Consider the following 17,988-nt stretch of genomic DNA (forward strand, 5'->3'; position numbering starts at 1 on the left):
TCTGCCCCCTGCAGAGGGGACCCCGTGGCAATCGCGTCGCTGTTGCGCAGATTCAGTTTGAACCTGGAGCGGAGTGACCTTCCCGGTGTAGTTAGAGAGAGTTAACACTTCGCTAGAGCGGACCGGTGGTCGTGTCACTTTCAGTTGCACCGCCAAGCAGAAATGAACAACAATTTAGCCGGAGATGAGATCGGGTAAGGTGAAGGAGCGCACTTGGGAGTGTGGGCTTTAATCGTGCTTGTGAAGGCGTGTAGGTGAAGCAGGCATATTGTGAAGGTGCACGTTTGCGGTTGTGTGTGTAGCTGCCTTTATAGCCGTATGCATGGGTGCTTTGACAGCTCATCTAATACTGATGCTGTTAGCTCTCTGCTAACTAACTAGCAGCCGGCCTGCGCAGGGACCTCACAGTTTCCTGGGACGAGGGATCCTGTAGGTGGCGAGGAAGGTTAAAAAACACCACCGAAAACGACCGATTCTGTCAGGTCTGCTGTCTAAAGGTTGTCTACCACATGAAGCCCAATGGAAAGTTTTCGTTTTCGGTTTTGATATTTCTTTTCATACAGAACTTGTTTTCTTTTTTTCTATGTATCCCCCAATGTCAAAGTAGCGATGTGAAGCCCGTCGCGGTAACTTAGGCACTCTCGGGCGTTAAACAGTGCAGCTAGCGCCGCCGAAGTGCTAATGTTCCCCTGCAGAAGATCAAATGCAAGGAGCTATAACATCATCCCCGGGGGCTGAGCAGACGTGCCGGCTTGCCTTCGACTTTTTGTCGCTGTTGTCACCCCTGTCATTGTTCCCCGCATTCATGGTTTGACTTGGCGGTGTTTGTTTCGTTTCGACTCCAGTCAACCTTGAGTCTTTAGTCCGCCAAACCTCCGAGAAAATGCCCCCATCCCGGTGATGGTTGACATTACTGTGGCCAACCGCCGGCTTTTCGCTAAAGGGTAATAAGTCAAACTAGTTTAAGTTTGTTGGCGGGACCGTAGTCACGGTAATGTCGACGGATGTTCGCTTTTAGCTGCCAGATATTTCAGGTGACAGCGCTTCACGCGACTGCAGCTCGGCAGCCTTTCGCAACGTCCACGTCCAACTGATTAGTTATTAATCCCAAAGCCACATAGCTTAATTGGAATAGCGGACTTTCTTTTTCTTAAACTGTGTTTTTTAACCGAGCTATCTAAGATGAGCAGGCTGATGCTGGCGGCGCTGACGTTAGCTGTGGAGAGTATCGACAGGCGGCCGGCGAGCGATAAATCGAGCACTTAAAATCCACCTCGGGAGGGAGGGAGGGGGGGTGTGGAGAAAATAAACATTTACACGAGCCAAACAATGAAATACTTTTCATTGTTTTATACACTTTGCATACGTAATTAGTTAATACTGGACACGTGGCAAAATGTCTTAATAGGACTTCTGTTGAGCCAAAGACGGGATGTCTTTGTGCGAGGATATTATTGAGCAGGTAAACACTTTTTGCTCAGCATACATGTTTTTAATGCTTTTAGATCTTTTCCTGTCGGGGAATTAAAACCAAAATTTAGTGGTTAAATATATAGATCAGTGCATGGTTTTTGTCTTTAGCTGTAAAGCCGCTTCGGTTTACTTTCAGTTTTAACTGTTTAGGTTGTAGTAGCAGTATATTCATTTTTCGACCTACAGATACATGCTGGAGATCAGCTTATAAAAAACAGTAAACCACTAGTGTCTTGGGGTACCAGGAATGCCAGACTAGTACTAAAGAAAAAAATTAAATCAAGGTTTTAATGGCAGAAAAGCAGCACAAGTTTGTTCCCAAGACCAGGATTGGAAACTAATCATAAACCCGGCCCCTAGGCTTTTGATATTCACCGATTCTAGGTATGACATTGGTAAAGCATATAATCGAAAACTAGAATTATGTAAATGTTGCAAAGAATTTGGTGACTTTCAGCTGTTCGACAGGACAAATTTACTGCAGAAGAATGCAGTAGCATCATAATATAATTTAATGTAACACTCTCACTGAAGGACACACTGTGCATGTATCTACCAAATTGATAATTTCATTGCAAGAAACTGAGGATACATTGCATACCAGTGGCTCAAGTGTTCAGACACATCACTGTAATGTAAAATTACATTTTTTGTATAGAAATATAAATTGTCATGCAGTCATTTTGATTTAGGTGGGTTGTGCTTTTTAATTGTGTTCTTCTCAGGGGTAGAATCGGACATAATAAAATTACCTTAACGTTAGTCCAAGAGGTATCGGCTAGATAAATTGCTATGACCCCCCCACCTCAACTTAATGTTGTCATTTTTCAGGTATGTCCTTACCCGCTCCTAAATGTCATATGAAATATAGTAAGGTCTTCTTACTATGGAACATGTCAGCAAGGTGAAAATGCTTCACTATGTGCTGATTATTTCTCTTTTTTAGGAAGCTCTTTGTGGGTGGATTGGACTGGAGTACCACACAGGGTAAGTTCACCATATACGTTTCGATTTGTCACTTAAAAAAAAGAATGTAACCTCAAATCATCAAATGTCCAACTTTTACTATCAGTGGGTCTTTGGGAGTCAAATGAACAACATATGCTGGGCTCATCTGGAACAATCTATGCCTAGCAAGAAGATAACTATTAGCATAGAGATCTGCATTAGCTGCAAATGAAACTTCCCAAAAAATCTTTTCAGCTTTTGTTGCACTTTTCTCCACCTGCCGTGGTAGGTCATGGTTTTTTTATTTTACACATTTGACAGTTTTTACTCCTGTTTGCCTTTGCACATGTTCTTTGCTCAGCACCCTTTGCTCATCTTACAATTTGGCAAAATTAGGGTTTTTAAGAAGGTACAGATGCATCTTTGTTTTACAGCGATCACTCCACACATTGACTTTATGTTTCCTTGTTTTGGTAACCAGTTACCTTCTTAAATCTGTTGTCCTTGTCTTCCTGCATGTTTATATTGTTGCTACCGCGCTATTGAGGTTTGAGTTAACGTCTTACTATGGATTTTACTGTTCATCGGTCAGTAGTTTTTATAATCTCTGCAGATGTCATCCTGCATCAAAAAAACAGGAAGAATAAACAAATCTTAAATTTTCTTAAACACGTTTGGCATATTAAGCTGTGCTTTATCAGGAAAATTTCTTCGGGATGACAGATTTTTTACACTTTCCGAACCACAGGTTATAGCTTCTATTTGAAATGAATGAAAGCTGTTCAGATTCTTAATGCTGCTTCATTGAAATATGTGGAACACCCTGAGTCATGCAATGGGACTTATATTACACAGGCCAAACTAGAACAGCATTTACTAAGTGATCCGATAATAAGTTTGTACACAATGTCCCCTAGAGAAACGGGCTGGAATTCCTCTAAGAAACTGAAAAGATCTGTAGATCAGTTGTGTTCATGGGATCTTGCACCATAAACAAAGTGGTTGAAAAACAAATCTAATAGAACACTGTATGTTTGCAATAAATTGTTTTCAAAATCTAAGCGCACACTCTAGATGTCAGGCTTTTTGTCACGCCTGGCAATGCATCATCATCCACTAACCCATATGTCTTTTTTCCTACCAGAGACATTACGGAACTATTTCTCTCAGTATGGGGAAGTAGTTGACTGTGTCATAATGAAAGACAAAACTACAAATCAGTCACGGGGTTTTGGGTTTGTCAAGTTTAAGGACCCAAACTGCGTTCGGACAGTGCTGGAGACGAAGCCTCATAACCTGGATGGTAGAAACGTGAGTATGGGGCCTGGACAGGCACATCCATCAGACCTGGAGGAAGCAAACTGTCATGTAGTCTGTTAAAGTGAGCAGTATTGTGACTGTCATCACCTGGCTGCTAAAGATGCTGCTGTCTTGCCGTCAGATCGACCCAAAGCCATGCACCCCCCGAGGAATGCAACCCGAAAAGACCCGCTCAAAGGACGGCTGGGTAAGCTGGGCTTTAGGGCTGCCTGTTTCCTTTGGAAGTCATCAGATGTTCTCCACCCATCCTTGTGCTGGTCTTACTGAAAAGTGCAAGCTGGAATGATCCTGTCCATGCGTAGAAATATGAACTATAATGCCGTCATTGTGATTTAACTCGGATGTGCTTTTTATTTGTGTGCTTCTCAGGGGTAGAATTGGACGTAATAAAATTAGTATCGGCTAGATAAGTTGATATGACCCCCCTCTTAATTTAATGATAATTTTTTTTAAAGGAAATTCATTCCTTTTTCCAAAAAAGTCGTTAATGAGGATTTTATAAGATCTTCAAAAAATGTATAAAAATGTTATTAAATCTTAAATATGATAGATGCAGTAGTGTCTGGAGGAACTGATGATTAACTCCGTAACTAATGTAAGTGGCAGGTTGGTTGTTTTGTTGAATTGTGTGACTAGCTGAATCTGTGGAATGATTAACTACACATGCAAGGTAAAAGTTTGATTTTTGAAGTTTGTTTGGTGACGTGAGCACTTGGGAACCAGGGTCAAGTGCTGCCCATTCTGCTTCAAAGCCAATCATTTTTATATATATATTTGTATTAAATTCCTGAGGACAATCACTTTAGGTAGACTGTTAAAACATTTTACAGATAATTTTACTTAAATGCTTCAACCCAATTATTAAGTAGTTTTAAGCATCAGTTGTCAGTTTAATTGAACAGCCATCCTTAAATCATTAAGTTTTTTTAAATGTCACTACAGTATTTACAAATCACTGTCTGGGGATAATTTTGTGTGGAATTGCATAGTACTTAAAAGTTGCAGTTTTACGAAGCTCTGTAGGAAACATAAATGCGATTTCTGGTCGTGGTCACATGTTTGCATTCGCCCAGGACACCTTAGAGCTGCACTTAAAAATAAAATTGAAAAAACTCGGGATTTTGACAATGTATTTTATTTATTGGCGTGTGTTTGTGTTTTTTGTTTTTTTTTGCAGAAAGGTAGCAAAGCTGATAGCAATAAATCTAAGAAGATCTTTGTGGGTGGAATTCCTCACAACTGTGGTGAACCTGAACTCAGGGACTATTTCAGTAGATTTGGAGTGGTGAGTCGCTAACATTTGACTTAAAGGTAGCGCAGCGCAAATGTTAAAATGATTGCGTCAAAGGAGTGCTTATGCCCAGCTTATAATGCATCCCACCTGCCAATCTATATCATTCTTACCCTCTTTTTTTTTTTTTTTTGTCTGGTTTTTAGGTTACAGAAGTAGTAATGATCTATGACGCGGAGAAACAAAGGCCTCGAGGTAAAAGCTGATCCACTTTTTCTCCCATAACCTCCCTCTGCAATCTCATGACAAACTATTCTGACCCAAAGAGGAGCCGCGTATCCGACGCCCATCCTCTGTCTGTGTGCCCGGTGTCCGCGTGTGCTCTCTTGGGATGCGACATGCTCACAGTTCGCTCACTTTGATCGCTCTGGGATGCTGCTGGCCCTTACCACTGTGCAGTCCCCTCCTCCTTCACGGAGGAATTCACATGGTAAGGCGTGTCACCAGCAGGATCGCATATGCATTCCATCGTCTGTATCTGGTCGCTGTGTTGCATGAGTCGCTTCCAGGTGCTCGTAGTGTCCCCGATGCTTAAGGAATAAAGTAATGGCTTCTAAAATTGTCCTTCATTATTTTCAATTTAATTTGAACTGTATTGCCTGTTAGCAAGATTGAGCTATATTGTTATGCTGACTCTAATTAGTATTTTAAAACACTTGCTTGAATTAATTGGCATATATAATTTAAACGCATTCCTTTACATTAACAGATGTTGAATTGATTGTAAAAGGATTCTTAGTACAATCAATGTAGCAAGGCTGTCCAACACAGAGTAGCATACAGGATATTGACTCCAAATTTAACTGGGAATTTGTGTCGTATTTAATGCCATTTTGTTGCAAAACGACAGAAAGCGGTAAATTGAGATTCCCTGATATACATTTTGGATGAAAGGTTAACCGGGATTGTTCTTGGGGCCTTTCCTGCAGAATGGCGTTGTGTAGCTGCAGTTCCCCTTGACAACGGAGCGCTTCTTTCTTGTTGTTTAATTTGCTACAAACTCTTTGGGCAGGAAAATAGTTTGTCATCTGACTCTTTGTAATGCAGTGTTAGAATCCATGTGCTCTCTTTGATTTCTATTGTTAATTTTCTCATAATGAAAGCTCATTTTTTCACATTAAGTTTTATTTTAATTAAGACTTTGCAATACCTGATATTTTAAGTGTTTTCCCATATTTAAATGATTAAGTGCTTCTGTAAGTAAGCCCCTTGTCTTTCTTTCTTTTTCTGTCCTCTCTCCCTGTGAATTGTTTGAATGTGATTAACGGTGTCTTTTAAGATTTGTCTCTTCTCCTCTAGGTTCTTTGTACCACGTTGTACCACAGAGGTATAGGCCAGTTGTAATTCGGACATGCAATGGCCCAGTTAGCTTCTCATTTGGGGTGCAAACACAGTTCTCTCACACTGAAATGATACGTTTTCTGACCTTCTGTTGCCAACACAAGGCAGTTAATTAGCTCTTTTAATAGTTTCAAGCTATAATTTAAACGTATCAATTTAAATTTTACCAGTTTATACATATTCCAAAGGTTTTCTTTCTCTAAATATAGCTGCACATTTTAAGTGCAGAGGGCAAATATTTTTAGGAAGACCTTTTTTTGGACCAGGCAGATGGAGCTTGCTTTTCCCGATATTAGTGATTTCACATAATTCCCTTGCTTCCTAGAGAGCATTTAATTTAAATCAGGTTAGCTCCCCAAGTGAAGATGTTGTCACAACCTACTTTTGCTGGTCTTGTACCAGAAAGAAACTGGTTCAGTTGTTTCTGAGCTGCTGTACGTCCTCGAACTTGTAAAGTGGGTTTCATGTTGGCTGTGACCTGGATGGTCGGTTTTACTCGTCCTCCAGAAAGCTATGAAGGAAAAAGTGGCATTTTAGGGTTATTCCTATGGAAGTGATTTAAAATGAACAAGGAGAAAAAAAAATCTAATCTAATGTGAAATTTCCCACCATGTAGACAATCTTTTGTCCCCTGGCTCCTGAAGAATGATCCTTAAGGGCCCCCAGAAGATCGCCATGAACCTGGCATGGTGTCCTTCCCATTGAGCTATATTTAACATTCTTTAATCGACTTTACATCAGTCAGCTGCAGGTCCCCTGTGGAGTAGGTGCTGCATGACAGTTCTTTGCAAAAGCAATGTATTAAGGAAATGCTTTAGAAGCTGCTTTACTAATGTGAAGAGTTCAGACACTTTACATGGTATTAATATTTATTTCTAAAGCTTGATGTGAGTTTTTATTTAGCCCTTGAGGACCCCCGTGTTCTCACGTTGCCATCGTCTGCGTTTTGATTTTTCTTATAAGTTCTCTTGCTTTTATAGACAGAACTATGGTTACACCCCTCATGATGTTGATTTTGCAAACACCTGTGGCTGTACAAATTGAAATTCAATCTTAAAAAGGCCTATATCTGTGTGTCTTTATAAAAATGTATTTAATTTCATTTTAAGCTTGTCTTGGCTTGCCCAAAAGAAGAAAGTCATTGGGAAAGCTTGGAGACAGCTCTGAGCATTAGAAAAAAGTTCTGTTCACATTTTTGTTGTTCATTAAGAATGGCTGCTGTCAGCGTTTTCTGTAAAGCAATCAAATACACCAAGGGGAAAATCAAGGTGGGACTGGCTGCGGCCACATGGACAGTCATGGAAATACTCCCTCTAATGTTTATGTGTGTCTTGTCTGCTCTCAGAGCAAATCTCTGGCTGTTTCTGTGCTTTAAATGCACTTAATCAGCCAGTTCTTTGAATTCTGCCTTGGTTTTCAGCATTATTGATCCTGCCATATATCGAGCTGTTGCTTTTGCAATAATGTACTAACTTACATCACCTCTTAACAAACAAGGAAGTGCCCTTGTTCCCAATAGGTAACTAGGCTCTGTATGTACAAGGTGGAACGTATGTGTGCCAGTGTTGTCCTTCAGTCCTGGCCTATCAGATTGTGTTCTCCTTCAGTCCTGGCCTATAAGATTGTGTTCTCCTTCAGTCCTGGCCTATCAGATTGTGTTGTGCTGCAGGTCTGCAACATTATCTGACCCCCAGGTGCCTCCAGGCCTTGATGAACCCCTTGGGCTGCCCCCTCCGATACTGTTCTTCATCTTGTTTTGTCACAACGCCTTGCTACCTTGATTTACTCTTGGTCGTTGGCTAGGTTTTGGATTTATTACTTTCGAGGCCGAACAATCAGTGGACCAGGCTGTCAACATGCATTTTCACGACATCATGGGCAAAAAAGTGTGTAGTTGTAGTTTTATTTTACCCTTCAGACCAAACTGAGGCTTGGGCGATGGGGAAAGTTGGAGACGGTTCTCACCTCTGCAGACGTTTCTATTTCTAGGGGCAACCAGTGACCTTGGAGACTTTATAAGGCATCAGGCTTCTTTCAATGGGACTCCTGACCATCCCATGCTGATCTTCTGCATCAGCTTCTACTCTACTATCACCTTTTTCTACCAATCCTCATTTTGCTATAACAAAATCTTCTAATAAAAGTAGACGTGAAATAGTTTGTCAAACACAAGGGAGGGAATATTCAGTAGAAGATAAAACTTAAATGATCAATATAACATATATTGAGAAGAATTTTGGGTTTTCCAGTCTGTCTGGTTTCCCCTTTGAAATATTGCATTTACAACTTCTATAGTCGCCCAAGGCTTGGCTTAATTGAACCACTCCTTTAGGATTCTAAATTATATTTTGTCTTTGATTCGTATAAGTAAAACATGAAATCAGTGAGGTTTGTTTCACTGTCTATCGAACAGGAAATGGGTTATACAAAACTGCCATCCTAAAGGACTGGTTTACTGTTTTGATTTTTGCTTTTTTTCATATATTAATTTTTTTGCCAGGTCACTTATTGTTTGAGTTCTACAAAAGATTTGTTTTAAGAAGTTAAATGGATAAAAAGTAATTTTTTTTACCTCAATTAAGTGACCTTAAGTTGGGTAATCTTCATACTGTGTCGACCACTTAGCTTTCATAAATTAAATCAGTGTATTAACCAGTTTTTATTTGAATTATGAACTGTGCATAGAGGTGAATCTGAACTCAAAGATTGGCATTATTGTGCTTTAATGCCAGGAGCAGATTTTATGAATGCCCCCTCATCCCTAAGCTGTAATGAACTGTAACATATGATGTTATTAATGATTAATGATTCTCCGCTTGCCTTCTTTCGCATGCATGCTCAGGGTTTGTTACAGAATTAATAATCCATTGTGCATAGTATGTCAGGCTACTTTCTCAATAGAAGTTAAACGAGTATCTCTTCAGTTTTCTATTTACATAAATCTATACAAAGTATTCATTTATATCTGCAAATCTTCTCTGACTGGTACGTCTCTTTGGGTTCAGTCAGGTGTTTCGCTGTATCATCAAATTACAAATCTACAGTTCTGCAAAAAGAGTATTTACACTTAAGACCATGTATCACTTTTAATTCAATTGATGAAATGATTGACAGTGGCTTAAAACATGGCAGAATAGGAGGAGCGAAATTATGCACCTAAAACCTGGTATGTTCCTTCCCCCGCTTCCCAAAAACCTGATATGTTCCTTTCCACGCTCCTCAAAAACATGATATGTTTCTTTCCCCCTCCTCAAAAACCTGATATGTTCGTTCCCTCGCTCCCCAAAACCCCTGGTATGTTCCTTCCCCCGCTCCCCAAAACCCTGGTATGTTCCTTCCCCTGCTCCTCTAAAACCTGGTATGTTCCTTCCCCCGCTCTCCAAAACCCTGGTATGTTCCGTCCCCCGCTCCCCTAAAACCTAGTATGTTCCTTCCCCCGCTCTCCAAAAACCTGGTATGTTCCTTCCCCCGCTCCCCTAAAACCTAGTATGTTCCTTCCCCCGCTCTCCAAAAACCTGGTATGTTCCTTCCCCCGCTCCCCAAAAACCTGGTATGTTCCTTCCCCTGCTCCCCAAAACCCTGGTATGTTCCTTCCCCCGCTCCTCTAAAACCTGGTATGTTCCTTTCCCCGCTCCCCAAAAACCTGGTATGTTCCGTCCCCTGCTCCCCAAAAACCTGGTATGTTCCTTCCCCCGCTCCCCAAAAAACCTGGTATGTTCCTTCCCCCGCTCCCCTAAACCCTGGTATGTTCCTTCCCCTGCTCCCCTAAACCCTGGTATGTTCCTTCCCCCGCTCCCCACAGTCTCCTTGGCTGTGCCCTGTTTTCCAGGAGGAATCGGGACTCTACCTAAGCCATTGTTCTTGATTTGACATTACCTTGAGCTAGGACTTAAGGGGAGTGTTTTTTAAAGGTATAAAATTAGAAACTAGAGCACATCAATCTGTACCCCTGCTTTGGAATTGGGTAGGTGAGTGGGGGGCTTTTTAAGTCCTGGAATCCATCATTGGGTTGCCGCGATGCCTTAGGGAGGGGCCCAGGTAGTTGGTCTCTGGGCTTTTGGCCACGTGCCTAAGCATGTGTTGCTAAGTAGGTCAGCGGAGGGAAGGGGAGAGGCAAAGGGGGTCACCATGTTTTACCTACTTTAAGGCAAAAAATAAAATTCTGAGTCGTTTTCCCTCATGCTGAAGGTGACCCCAATAACTCATCCTCTTTGGAGGATCGTCTATTTCTGTCTGATTTTTTCCCCCCTTCTCTGTCCTGGTTAACTTGGTATTTCTGTATCAGGGAACTTCAGATGATTTATTAAAAAAAAACCTCAAAACTCAGAACAGCTGAAGGTCAGGAACTATATCTGTGAACTAGATTCAGATGCTTCACAAAAAGGCTAAATATTCTTAAGTCTTTGTAGAGTTTATTTTTTGCAAATGAGTATTTTCCATGTTTTTGACACAGTATGAAGATTCCAGTTTAACTTAAAATGTCCATTTGTATTCTATGCATGTGTATATCGTTCTTGTAAATAGTTCTATAAGGCTTTTGTACAACATTCGTTTGCTGCTGAAATTTTACTCTAAAGTTATACAAAAGAGATTCTTTAAGCGTTAGCCTGGGAAAGGTAAGTCTTATTCTTCCATTAGATGCTTTTATCAGAATTAAAAGGGCCAAGGTTCAAACAGAAAAAAAACTGGGAGTTCTGTGTTTCTCAGGTACAACTGTATTTGGGAATCCAAAAGGAAAGTAAACTGCTTTTAAAATGGCAAAGAATGTAAATTAGTCTTTAGCAAGCAGAATCGAAAGATCTGAAATTAGTTGATTTTTAATTAAGTACCTGAGAAACATTAAAAGCAGCCTTTATCTAAAACGTATGTAATTATATTTGCCATTGTACGTTAGATATACAGGCCCAAATAGATTCAAAATTTAATGCTCTTTTTAGTTGCTTAAAGTTATTAGAAGTATTTTTGAGTGCTGTTACTCTTAATGTGATCTGGCTGGGGAAAGTTACTGTTTTTTAAAGGCTTGCCTTGCCAATTGCTCCCTCGCTGTCCTGTCACCCAGGTTGAGGTGAAGAAGGCTGAACCCCGTGACAGCAAAGTCCCTGGTCTTGGACAGCCTGGAGCTGGCCAATGGGGGCCCAGGGGTATCCTAACCACAGCCAATGGCTGGGCAGCCCAGCCGACCCAGGGCTGGCAGCAGAGTTATGGGCCTCAGGGTGAGCACAGCTCAATTTGTTTAACACATTAAAAGCAGTTAAGGGCATACCGAGTGCAGCATGCAGGTACAGAGCACACTGCAGGTACAGATCACACTGCAGGTACATAGCACACTGCAGGTACAGATCACACTGCTCGCAGACTGCAGGTACAGATCACACTGCGTATGCACTGCAGGTACAGACGACACTGCGCACACACTGCAGGTACATAGCACACCGCAGGTACAGATCACACTGCTCACAGACTGCAGGTACAGATAACACTGCGCACACACTCTAGGTACAGATCACACTGCGCGCACACTGTACTGAATGCGGCGCTAATGAAATGCAGTTTTCATTTAGCTTTAATAAATCAGTGATGTTAAAAAATAAAAAAAAAAATCATGATAGATGTATGGTTAATCCACTTTGCTGATTTAGTTCATTGTATTTTTCTTTTTTTTTTTAAGGAGTTTGGGTCTCCACGGGCCAGCCGATTGGTATGTGTCATGCAGCTTCCCGTGGATGTAATCAATAAGATGTGGTCTCGTGTGCTATATGATTCTGTAGTAAATATCGTTTGACATTTACTCAGTTCTGTGCATTTACACATCACATTCAATATGGAAAGAGGGATTCCACCCAAAATGAGTAGCAAATAATTTCTGATAAATTCTAATTCATTCCAGGAAAATCATGAACCGCTCATGAACACAGTGCTCTATTTTTCAAAGTCCCATTTTGGAATGTTTTTGGGCACTTTGGTTTCCCTTCTCTTACTGTATTAAAGTATATTAAAGTATTATGAGGGTGTGGCATATCTGCTCATACTCTGGATCTCAGCAGCAGCGGATCCCTGCTCATATTGTAAAGTAACTTTTTTCGGGTTTGTCGCCTATATAGATACTGTCCCTTATCCTTTCCAGTTTACCAGTCGGTTTGCTGCTATGAAATGCAGTAAATGGCCAGTGGTGTTGCTCTCATTTCATTGTCCAGTAGTTTGTTTAGGAAAACACAAAATGATGACATTTTAGGGTCTCCCCGTGAAAGAGGACAATGTTTAAATCAATTATGCAGTAAAGGGTCTGACTGGCCGTAATGGAGACTGGAGAACTATGAAGAGAGCGCTTAACAGATGTGCCACGTCCTTTGTTGTTAAACGCGCTGACATTGTCCAGGGTCCTGCTACATGCAGGAGGCTTTGGCTGCATGTACTGCTGTGTTTTATGTGCTTGTTTGTTTTATATTAAACCACGTACAGAATAATGTGTGTAAAGCTTAATGCTTAAACGTATGACAGCCCTGCTCGAATGCTGCCTGTCTCCTGTGCTCTGTACGGCAGGGGGCTATGCCCCGCAACTCTCCACCGGCCGAGGGGCCCCTGCACAGCCTCCCTCCCCATTCAACGCATTCCTGGTGACGGCGACGCCCGCGGGGGGCTTTGGGGCGCCGCAGGGATACCCCCAGCAGGGGTACGGGACCCCACCTCAGTTTGGTTAGTCGAAGTGTTTTACAAACCTACCTGCTGCTTTGGGTCTGCCCTCAGATACGTGACATCAGAAATTATTGCAAAATGATGCCGTAGCGATTATATGTATGAACTGAAATATTGCTGCTGCCATTCCATGTGTTCTGTACTTTAAGGATGTATCACATTTGATATTAAATAAAATCAGCATCTTCTCATTTAATTTACTGTGGACTGCAAAGATGCCAGGGCTATTGACACGTCGGCCACATTATAAATGCCATCTCTTGAATCAAATTTCATTGTAACTACTTACATTTGTCTGGTTTTGCTGAAGGGTACAGTTTTGGTGTTCCTCAAGGTGACCAGTTTGCCCCACAAGGAGTCCCGCCCCCCCCGACCACCCCAGTGGCTGGCCCTCTGGGGTTTGCCCCCACCAGCACCCCAACTCAGGACCTGAGCAAAGCCCCAGCGGGCCAGCCTGACTTCCCGTACAGTCAGTATGGTAGGTGCCCGCATGGCGCAGTGCTGCCCTCCGTCCTCTGTAGCACCCGCAGGGCGTGACCCAGCCGCTCCTGGAAGCCGAGCGTGATTCGGCCCGATCTGCTCATCCACCCTCAGATGTAGAACTTTGTAATGACCCAGTGCAAGCTGCAGACGTAGCTCAAGCTCTGTGTGTGTTTGAGCTCTGAAGGGGGTGGGAATGTGCTGGACAGACTAGAGAAGTTACCCTAGATCCAGTACTGTCCAGTTTCATTCAGAACTTTTCCAGGTATCTGCTTTTGGGTGATTATGTGGACAGGTAACTAATGGTAACAAGCGGTAGTTATAATTAGATCATCCTTCCTTGCAATGCTGTTTTGGAGGAGAGGGAGAGACTTAAAATAGCTCTGTCTGTAGTTTACTGAAACTGGACTGGAAAGGAAGCTTAAGAAAATTTGTCTTCAATTATGGGGCAGTTTGCTAAATTCTCACCGTTATAAAGTGGTCGGATGCGTCTGCCGTTGTCCAAATAAGTAAATATTAAAATAAAATTAAATAAAATAAATAACCACAACCAGCAAAGATTAGTATTAATAAATGATGGATTTATTAATAACTGGATTAATGTTGTAGATAAATAAATTTTCTTAAGCTGCCTCCTATGATCGTATTTAAACGCCCCTGGCATGGTGCTGCTTGCTGTATTGGGTTGTCCATTCTGTAAATTTGCTGTTCATTCCCTGTGTTTCCTGCGCTCTCATACAATTAGACCTTGAACTGTGCACTTGAGGTTGACTGAGCAGCAGTTTGCCAGCCCCGTGAATCACAGAGCAGTCGCACATCACAGCTCTTTCTGTACAGCGGAGGAGCGCAGATCGGTCGATTTGAGGAAAATCAGCAAGACTTTTTTTCCCCCGACATGCTGCAGAAGGAGGGCTGCCTTTCTCACGGTGGCCTAAGGTTGCCATTCTCACGGTGGCCTAAGGTTGCCTTTCTCACAGTGGCCTAAGGTTGCCATTCTTTACTCCGCCTCCCGCATCTCACCTACGGAAAACGAAGGCCACATCTCGTTTAGTGTGTCATGCTTCCGCTTCACCTTCATCCTGCTCTTCATTGTTAGGCTTGGCTGCCTGAATAGAAATGCATAAGAACGTCTGTGAGCTCAGACGACCGAGGCGGGACTCCGCTCCCATGTGTCGTCATGGTCACCGTTACTGAGTGTTAGCGACGAGGGACGCGGCCTCGTGCTGTCAGGCAGAGTAAAGGTTAACGCAGCTGAGGGTGTGCAGTGAGTGAAGTGCTGTGCTAATCTGGCTTTTCAGTAGGACCCTCTCCCATCATGTTTAAAAGTTAAATCTCTGGGTTTAGCCAACCTGGTCTCCTCGTTTCCCTGATAGGCCTGGGTCACTATCCTCAGGACCCCTCTGCCTACGGACCAACGCGTCCTTCTCACAGTTATGGTCAGGATGAGCAGGGATATAGTGCAGGTAGGTGTGAGTATCGCTTTCACAACCACAAAAGTAGATATTTACTATTGATAGTTTCATAAGGCCTCAGTGTTTTTTTTTCCTTCTCGAGTCTCTGTTTTGTGTATGTATGTGTGTGTATATATAAATATGCATATGTGATACAGTATTTATATACATACACATACAGCTATCTGTCTTTTGAAAAAGCTTATTTTCAAGTTCCTAAAAAAAAATGAGTCTATCACAAGGTGTTAAGAAGTGCTACAGAGCGAACGATAGGTTTATGTTTCACTCTTTTTTGGTGCAAGCAATCTTTCATGCCTGTTGAGAATTTTTTAAAGATATCCGAAGGAGGTCACTCTTCTGTGAAGTAGTCACTTGACCGTCTTGTACAGTGAATATTAGCTTCCTCGGGCCTGTCTGCGTCCTCTCTGCATCGCTTTGCATTTAAAAGGATGATCTAATTTTCATTAATGTGCACATTTCCCTCACCTTTTGTTGCATGTTGATTTTTAGAAGTTTATTATTTGTGTGTTTTTTTTTTCCTTTTTTGGTAGTCATTCAGTGTGTAGGACATCCATTATCCACCTGCTCTACGTGCTCCAGATCTCATTGAAGCTCAAGGAGTGGCAATCTGTTGGCTGTTTCTCAGCTCAATCTGCTGCAGACGTTCTATCGCCAAATTCTAATGTTACGATCATGAAACCGTGGTAGCCTTTCTAAGCCAATCAAAGTTTTAAGCCCGTACAAAATACGTGTATTGCTGTTGAATGATGGAAAAAAATAAGAATCTGGTTTTGCACGATGTATCGCAAGAAAGTCCAGGTTCCACCAGCTGCTACTTAGTCAGAAATATTAAAATAAGAGAGTTTGCTAAGCCACTTTTATGGGTTTATGCAAAAACAGAATTTTTGCAACATGGCACATAGCAAATTCTACGGAGTGATCATTCCTCAGTGTGGAATGGACTTTGAGAATGATTCCCTTGTCTGTTTCATGCTAGTTGTTTTAAATGGCGATTGTAAGACGCAGTCCTTAATTGCCAATCTGCTTTTCATCTCAGGCTACAGCCAGGACCTGAGTGGGTTTGGACAGAGCTTCACTGACCCCAGCCAGCCGACAGCCTCATACGGGGCACCTTCAGCACAACCCTCAGCGGGTCCCCCGACCACGGCCAGCAGCTTCGGCCGAGGGCAGAATCACAACGTTCAGGGCTTCCATCCTTATCGACGCTGAGCGCACATAGTGCCGCAATACAAGGTATACACGTCAGGGAAATATACTATATGTAAGGTGACTATGTGCGTTCTGTTCACAGATAAAACTGGATTTAGGTGTTTCTCTGAATGCTCACACAGATAAAACTGGATTTCGGCGTGTTTTTCTGAATGCTCACACTGGCAAAGACACTTAAGTTCAGGGTGTTTCCTTTTTTTTTTTTTTTAAATCACAAATTGATGTTAAATGAACATAGTTTTAAAAATGACAAAAAAAGAAAATATTTGTTGGTCTTTTCCAAAATGTTCGTGGAAGACCGAACTCTTTTGCAATGGATTTTTGACTGTCTGGTCAAACTTCAGCACAGAAAGGATGTACCAGATATAAGGACGACAACAGGGTATCACGGCTCTTTTCAGCTTTAAGTATAGAAAGAAAAGAGGAGAATAACTTAAGCTTTTTTTTTTTCATTTGTGAATTTATTTACATCCAGACCTAGTCAAGAAAATATAAATATAAATATATATTATAAATGAACTGTGCAATTTTTTAAGAGAATTTTGTACTATGAAATGTATGCTTTGTTTTTTTTTTTTTATTTATTTAAAGATGTAGACTTTCCTCAGGTGGCTGTTTAAGTGCATTTGTCACTTTTACAAATAGATATTAAAAGGAACCCCCTTTTTAAAATAAAAAAAGTTTTAAAATATACGACACTTTGTCTTGAATATCTTGCCATCTTCGTCTGCGTTTTTTAATGTTTAGCTGTGATAATGATGTTTTTGTCTTATCAAGTCAGAGTGTTTAAAGACCTTGCATAATGGAGCCATGGACATACAGACCACACAATGCAGTATAATAAGAAGACAGAAAGAAGCCTGGAGATTTAATGAATTTGAGGCTGCAGACTATGTTACACATTTAGATTTCTGGCCAAAGAGTTTTGTCCTTTCGTACCTCTTCCAAACTGCTTTTTCTGAAGCGGATCGTGGTGAATGCGTCAGGAACTTGGACACCCTGATAGATTCAGGGGCCCAGCACTGCATAGGGGGCCCTTGAATATGTAAAATAATAAAATCATATAATGTAAGTGGGACGGTGGCCTTGGGGTGACATTTTGTCAGGAGAACCAAAATGTCTACATACTCAACTGTGGAGAATTCAAGGCTGGGGTACCCCCTGGGTGGGATGCCAAATGTCGCATGGTGACACGCACACACAGTCGATGGTGCTGAAGAGTTTGATACTGAGGGCGAAAGTCATTTAAATTTTCTATTTTTTTGGAGAGGCAAATGAAGCAGAAGACATACAAACTCCACACAGAGGAGCGATGACATTCAGACCCTGCAACCATGGAGGTGTGATGCAGTAACAGTCATTTTGTATTAATGGAAAAAAAGATCATACATTTCTATCACTTTTCCCTGAAATGGGGTGGGAGTTATTTGCAGGAACCAATCTGCAGGATCCATATAGTGTATGGTGTACTTATGACATCTCGTCTGATAATGAGATTATATATGCTGTGATATGATTTTTCCTGCCAGTGCTATTCAGAACCTATTCTGGGATGATCAGGACAGGGTATACTAGGCCATTGTAAAGAAATGTATGGTCACTTTGTCTTTAAACTATAAACAGAAGAAAAAGTATACAAGCAATACCCAAATGAATGCTGGGAGACCATGCAAATTCCACAAATAGAAATGGGCCAGTTTGGACCCTGCAGGCGTGAAGCAACAACGCTACCTGCTGAGCAACCAAAGCACCGCACAAATT

At 41.6% G+C, this 17,988-nt stretch overlaps 1 protein-coding gene across 3 annotated transcripts; it reads left to right on the forward strand.

The window, feature by feature from the left end:
- Positions 1 to 16,920, forward strand: dazap1 (DAZ associated protein 1). Of its 3 annotated transcripts, none has more exons than XM_072699468.1 (13): positions 1 to 194; positions 2,420 to 2,460; positions 3,566 to 3,732; positions 3,863 to 3,928; positions 4,919 to 5,026; positions 5,179 to 5,227; positions 8,177 to 8,259; positions 11,433 to 11,586; positions 12,042 to 12,071; positions 12,914 to 13,066; positions 13,401 to 13,544; positions 14,920 to 15,009; positions 16,055 to 16,920. In XM_072699468.1, the coding sequence occupies exons 1-13, from the start codon at positions 163 to 165 to the stop codon at positions 16,225 to 16,227; spliced, it is 1,290 nt and encodes a 429-aa protein (XP_072555569.1). In that variant the 5' UTR covers positions 1 to 162; the 3' UTR covers positions 16,228 to 16,920. The 3 variants fall into 3 exon arrangements, with proteins under 3 accessions (XP_072555569.1, XP_023699456.1, XP_023699459.1); XM_023843688.2 differs by having other exon boundaries at positions 2 to 194; positions 13,377 to 13,544; XM_023843691.2 differs by lacking the exon at positions 14,920 to 15,009 and having other exon boundaries at positions 2 to 194; positions 13,377 to 13,544.
- Positions 16,921 to 17,988: the final 1,068 nt, after the last annotated feature.

This window comes from Paramormyrops kingsleyae, chromosome 15 (assembly GCF_048594095.1).
Source record: "Paramormyrops kingsleyae isolate MSU_618 chromosome 15, PKINGS_0.4, whole genome shotgun sequence".
In the NCBI taxonomy this organism is placed as follows: domain Eukaryota; kingdom Metazoa; phylum Chordata; class Actinopteri; order Osteoglossiformes; family Mormyridae; genus Paramormyrops; species Paramormyrops kingsleyae.